Source organism: Sus scrofa, chromosome 13 (assembly GCF_000003025.6).
Source record: "Sus scrofa isolate TJ Tabasco breed Duroc chromosome 13, Sscrofa11.1, whole genome shotgun sequence".
Lineage (NCBI taxonomy): Eukaryota > Metazoa > Chordata > Mammalia > Artiodactyla > Suidae > Sus > Sus scrofa.
The window spans coordinates 104,296,064-104,303,026 of record NC_010455.5 but is presented as its reverse complement, the minus strand read 5'-3'; the positions used below and the strand labels follow the sequence as shown (position 1 = coordinate 104,303,026).

The 6,963-nt window shown below is 33.7% G+C and overlaps 1 protein-coding gene across 4 annotated transcripts in view; it reads left to right on the top strand.

Moving 5' to 3' along the window:
- SI (sucrase-isomaltase) overlaps nt 1-6,746 on the top strand; it is an 83,278-nt gene extending 76,532 nt beyond the window's left edge. For all 4 annotated transcript variants that reach the window (XM_021069748.1, XM_021069749.1, XM_021069751.1 and 1 more), the window contains 3 exons: nt 2,226-2,275; nt 2,520-2,687; nt 6,241-6,746. In XM_021069748.1, the coding sequence (XP_020925407.1) occupies nt 2,226-2,275; nt 2,520-2,687; nt 6,241-6,309 (287 nt within the window). In that variant the 3' untranslated portion in view covers nt 6,310-6,746. The remainder of the gene's footprint in view (nt 1-2,225; nt 2,276-2,519; nt 2,688-6,240) is intronic.

Below are 6,963 nucleotides of genomic sequence, written 5' to 3'. Positions count from 1 at the left end.
CACAATGGAGGATAATGGGGAAAAAAAAGAATGTACATAAATGTATAACTGGGTCCCTTTGCTGTACAGCAGAAATTGATAGAACATTGTAAATCAAGTATAATAAAACTTTTTTAAAAAGAAAAGAAAGTGTTGCAGCTTGGAAGCATTACAACTCTCTTAGGAAAAACACAAGTAGGTTCTCCAAAGCAAAAATGTTACAGCAAGTTTATTGAAGTGAAAGTTCACTCTTAGAGGGAGAGCAGGCCACCCTGCAAGTAGGGACTGACCCTGTTTTACAATTTTTTTCCTTATATACCCAGACATAGTGAGGACCTGATTCTTCCCCTCCACACCTACTGATTCTCCCTGCCCTGGCCCACTGTGTGTGCTTAAGAGCTGAATGTTGATTGGGTTTTGTACAGGGCATATTTGATCTTCTGATTGGTCTCTGGCAGGATACCTTATTTGCCTGGGTGATGGGTTATGGGGAAGTTCCCTGGAAAGTCCCTTTATGTTGCACTTGATTGTGTTCTTATTGTCCCTATAGAGGCAGGGTGAGGAGTGGACCATTTGCCTTTTCTAGTAGGAAGTAAGGAGTAGACCAGGTTGCTCAGGGTTGGGGAAGGGGCATTACAATGAGGTGGATGGGGCGTTGATAAGGGTCTGGTAATTCTTGTCTTGGCCAAGGCTTTGAGTTTAATCTTCTTGAAGGGGACTTGAAGCCCAACAAGATCATATGTGGTGCCTTTCCTAAGGGTAATATCCTTTTAATAGCTGTTGCTTTTGTTTTCTTTTATCTCATAGATCAGTAATTTAAAATTTTCTCTTAAAAACCTAAGCTATAATAATGTATTTAAAGACTAAGACTAAAGTTGTTACTTCAGAATGCATATTAAATGAGCCATTAATTATGTTATTCATCATAATTAATGATGTTGTTCCAGTCAATTATATGTTAATATGCAGAAAAAAATGTTTGGGACAAAGTATCTTTTAATTTTAGCATAGGCAAAGAAAGTCTCAACTTAAGCAGTTTTTTTCCCAGAGAATTAATGAATACAAAGCTGGTATGTATAAGTGAAAAGGGAATTAAAATCTGTTTCTTTTTCTGTGTTATCCTAATACTTGTTTTAATAATGCTTTTGACTTTACTTTTGCTTTTCTCTCTTACATGTTTGTTTGGTTTTACATTTGAACACCATCATAGAAGTCAGGGAAAACTGGACATGAGTTCATGTTGGTAATAACTAGCTGTTTCACTTTTGGCCATTTTATTTTACTTCTCTGAAACTCACTTTCCTCTTCTATATAGTGGGAATAATGATAGTACATATCTCTTAGAGCACTGTGATAAAGTACTTAAAATTTGAGAAATAGCAAACAACAAATTTTAGCTCTAAGATTGTTATTATTATTATTATTATTATTATTATTATTATTTTGTGTTTTTAGGGTTGCACCCGCAGCATATGGAGGTTCCCAGGCTAGGGCTCAAATCAGAGCTGTAGCTGCTAGCCTACACCACAGCCACAGCAGTATGGGATCTGAGCCATGTCTGCAACCTACAGCACAGCTCATGGCAATGCCAGATTGCCGACCCACTGAGTGAGGCCAGGGACTGAACTTGCATCCTCATGAATGTTAGTCAGATTCGTTTCCACTGAGCCACGACGGGAACTCTGCTAAGATTATTTTTTAAATTGATTTTAAATATGGCAAGATTGCATCTTATTTAAAGAGGTATATATAAACCATATGTTTTATCAGTTTGATTTCAGTTGACTGTAATAATCTCTGACAATGGAGTATTTTTCCTCAAATGTCACTAGGATAAACTACATCATATCTTTTTCCTTTATAGTAGTATTTTATTGTTGACTCGTCACTGAGGTGGTCAGTAAGCGTCCATGACTACCACCACCCAATTGTATTTATTCTTGTACTTCTTTCATCCTTCCAGAGCTGTGTTAAGGTGACCTTAGGCCTGGCACCACTTTAGTTGTTACTTCCCTACATACGAACAAGTACAGACCAATCTACCTGTCCACCTAGGACCCTCTCTGGTGACTCATTCTTCATATTTCAGTGCTCCTTGAACTGTGTTTAAATAAGTTATATAAACTTAGAGAAAACTAAATATGCACTGATGGCATTTGATACTGTGAAAGAAAAGCAAAAATATGCTAGTATTTACTATTTTTCTTTGGAAATATAAATACATCACTCCTTTCTTTTCTCTATAGACACCTATGAAAGAGACTTATATTTCTTGGTACAATTTAATTTTAACAAGGTATGTATCCATTTCAGATCATTTATATACAATCATGTTAAATAATATTTGAATTTTTATGCCATATTTATGTTTATTTTATATTTATATATTTTTTATATATTGTATAACACCGTCTCTTCAAATATATGAATAAATGATTTGCTCTACTCTGAAATACATTTTGGTTAATAGATACATGTTTTTTAAAATTTAATTGCTTTTGATAGATGAAGTGTTTATATTTTTTTCCTTATCTTTATAGTCCATCTTGACAAGCACTATACTGAAAAATAGTTACATAAACAGAAATGAAATGAGGCTTGGATATGTCCTCATATGGGGGAAAGAAAAGACTTCTGTTAATGAAGTTAATCTCATATATAATGGAAATAAAGAGACTGTTCCCTTTGTTGAAGACCTAAACCAGGAGGTAAGTGACATAAGAAAGTGTTTGGTTTTTTTTTTTAAATGAAGCTATCCAAAATGTTCTACATGAGTATCTTATATTTCTTAGCGCTAAAGAAACGTAATTATGGGACAACCATCACCTTTCTTGTTTATTCATTTTCCTTAAACTTCCATATCAACTTCCATATTATCATCCTTGGTAACTTGTCATATAAATCAACTTAATGGTATCTATTTTATAATTGTCCTGACATAATCAAAGCAAAACTAAATTTATGTTAAATCTCTAAATCATTTTTATCATTTAGGGTAATGTGGCTCAAAAATTAATACTTTTCAAAAATAAAATGTTTACTTTTGAACATTTAATGTCAGATAAAATATATTTGAAAAGTATCGAAAATTAATAGAATTAATTGTCCATTAGCATCTATGAATAATTTGACATACAGGTGTATGAAGATATGATTCACATATTGAAAATGGAGTCAGGATTCTCATGTTAAATCCCTTTGCTGCTAGTGTCAGGTCTGGTAGCAGAAGATGGTTTAGGATGTCAGGTCCCTCTGCACTATGTCTTGGTTCTTGCCCACACGCAAAAAAGATTTGGAGGTGCAGACAGTCTGGCCAGGGGTTGTTCCAGCTGGTAAGTGCTGCAACAGCCCTGGGATGGAGCCAGTGGTCTTGCTGCACAGAGATGGAGGCAGGCGCTCTCTCCAGGTATGGGCGCTTAGTTCAGAATGGGAGCAGCTATGGACTCCACCATGCCTTAGTTTGAAAGCTACAGCTCTTTGATAAGGCAGTCCTAATAGCCCATTCCGGGAGTCAAGTTCCCAGCAGTTTTCAGCAGACTTTACTTACACCCTCAGAGAGAGCAGGCCATCCTGGGGTAGGGACTGGCCCTGGCTCAACCAGGTCTTTCCTTATATCTCCATATAGCCGATGTGTTTGGGGACCCCAATTCTCCTGTCCCAGCCTCCCTGGGCCTTGTAAGGGCTGAGTGTTGTTTGATCTCTGTATAGGGGACATGTTTTGATCCTCTGATTGGTTCTGGGCAGGGATGCCTTATTTGCATGGGGAATGGGTTATATAGAGGCAGGGTGAGTAATGGGCTTCATTCCTTCCTTATAGTAGGGAGTGAGTAGTCCAGGCTCCTTAAGGTGGGGAAGGGATATAACAATGACACATGACCAGAGGCTTTTGCGTTTAATCTCTTTGAGGGGGAATTGAGACTTAGACCACTAGTAATGACCATTTTACTTTGAATAAATAGTTTCAGGACTTCTTTTTCTTTCCAATTAAATAAGAATATGCAAATAAACAATTTCTTTCCAATTAAATAAGAATATGCAAATAAACAATCTCACATACTCCTTCTGATCCTATATTCTGTGGAAGTACATTACGAACAACATATATTCTAGAAACCAGCTAACTGTTTTGGGTGTTTGATCTAAGTTTAAGGCTACATCTGCACTGCTAAAACTTTGAGTGCATGTACATATGTCTGTTGGTGCTTAAGGCTGAATAAAATCAACTAGCTCTTAATCAACTAACCACTTCAGATGAACTTAAACTACAAAATAGCTAGTTATTTGACTGACTACAACTTAAAAAAATAATAATTTTGTCTTGAACACAATTTTAGGTTCTCATAAATTGTACAAGATGTGGGAGTTGAACAGCCCCGAGAAGTCATTTCCTCCCATTGAAATTTAACTTCTGTCTTCTTCTTACCTCAGTTTTGTAGGCAATCAGAATTTCCCCTTTGATATGCAACTCTGTCTTAATTACTACTTTGACATTAAAGTACTTTTCTTACTTTAAATTCTATCAAGGTTTGGAAGTTAGAGTTTATATATTTAATGTCCTTCCATGGTAAAATAGAAGTTGATAACCCACCGCCTCACCCGCATTTTTCTTCACTTAAAAATTTTACTGGTTAATAAAATTCCAAAGTAAGGAAATCAATGATTTAGTACAGTGGTCTTAAATGGCAGACTAAGAAAGTGATTCCTTGCAAAGGAAAATTAATTCCCAAGGAATAAATTCTTAATGATTATCAGTCATAATTGGAAATTATTTTTGAACAGTCCATTGTTCAATGAGATTAAAGAGTGATGATTTTCCTTATAAATTTTCTTGTTCTTTATTTACTACTACAATGGTGAAAAATGAAGCGAATAACTTTTACCATAAAAATGAACTAAATACAGTCAGCTGAGCAAGGTCAAATAAGATACTTTAACACGTCAAGTATTATTTCAAGTTAACTTTGACCAAATATTTGGGACGAAAATCATTTTTAAAGGAAATTTAATTCCACTGCTTTCAAACACATTCACAAAGAATTATAAATATTAAGAAAAAAAATTTACATTTCATTTTTTCACTGATTCCAAAAGGAGATATAATTTTACTTAGTTCCTTCTAAGTGCATTTAAATAAGACAAATATTTGTGAGCACCTACTGTTTTCTAAGGTTTTATAGATAAATGGGAAAAGGAGGGAATGGTCAATTTCTTATCTTGATTGCTCATCTCCTTGGGTGTGGGAATGATATGCAAAGAATGATTTAATTGCTCTATCAATACAACTTTTGCATTTTCCTAGCAGTGATTATGCCTGGTAGCCATCTGTAGAGGTATTAAAAGCTATGTGCTATACTTGTTATTTTTCACTTTCAATATAAAGGAACTAACTTATGTTTTGGTGTAAGATGGGTCAGTTTCAAACCTAGCTAAAGGATATTAAAAAATTTATTTACCTTTTACCTTTTAAGCTCTTCCACTCTAAAGTGTGGGAAATAGAGCCTAGGATGCTGTGCTTTAGTACAAATAAATTTTATGAAGTCCTCAGGAGAGTGCTTGGTATTTAATTAACAGTAAAGGAATGTTGATTTTCATCCTCTTCTCTTACATATTTGATGATTGGATTAATCTTTCTGATCTAAGCCACTGAAAAGTCATGTGAGTGTATCAGAGCAATGGAAAAGTCTAGTGAAATCATCATATTATAAAAATATCAGATGATTGAGTACAGTCTCTATATAGTCTTTTAGAGATTCTCTCCAATAAAAGAAGCACAAGTATAATAAAATCATTGGCAATAAATTTAGCATCTTAAAGCCATTTGAGATTGATGTAAAAGTGTATTTCTAAAATCTAAATTTTGTGTGTGGTAGACTAGCTAATATGTGAGAGTGAAAAGCATAGAGATTTATATAGTGCAGTTACAAGTAACTCCATATTTAGGCGTCATGGAGAAAGAGTAAAGTAACAAAATAAGATAATTGGTTAATAGTCTCAGTTTTTCATTGTATTTTGACAACCATTCCCCTTCTCTGAGATTTATTTTCATCTTCAGTGTAATGGGTGGGTTTAGTGAGAGTGTAACTGAAATGGTTGTAAATGCTTTGGAATAAAAATTCCTCAAAATGAATAAGGAAAACAAGCTAGAACCGGTTAATTTATAGAACCTGTTTACTTATAGAACATTTATTTATGGAATTAGTTTTTGTGAAAAAAAAATACAGTTCTGATTAAACAATTAATTACCATTTTACTTTTTTTTAGATATTAAATATTGATCTAAGAGGGTTAAATGTTACTCTAGATGAACCAATAGAAATCAGCTGGTCATGAAGATCACCATCAGTCCCAGTTGACAAAGGGAAATTAACATCTGGACTTAAGTTTCATCATACTTATAATTTTCCCTCTTCATTTGTTTCTTATTATGTGTAAAATATGATTTCCATACCATCTACCTAAAGTTATTGCACAGTGCACAGATGATGTGGCCTAGATTCAATTTTTTAACATATTTGATAGATTTAATAGTTCTAGTTACTCTCACTATTAGTTAAAACTGTAAACTAGTTACTAAATATATATGTGTGTAACTAAAATATAATTAAAATACTTGATTTTTAAATTAAGCTAACTTTTTGTATAATTTTATATAATATTTTCTTCAATGTTTAGTAAATTTAAGTTATGTACCAATAATTGTCACCAGATTTCATTATTTCATAGTATGTACATTAATTAGAAAAGAGAAAATAAAATGTATATAAGTATGTACAGTGTATATTTCTCTTTATTTTCCAAAAGGAAAATGTCTTAGTTTGGGTTGCTGTAACAGTTTGCCATAGACTGAGTGGCTTAAATAATAAATATTTATTTCTTATAGTTCTGGAGGTTGGGAAGTTTGAGATCAATGTGCTGGTAGATCTCATGTCTGGTGAAGGCCTTCTTTTTGGTTTGCAAACAGCCATCTTCTCTTTGTGACCTCAC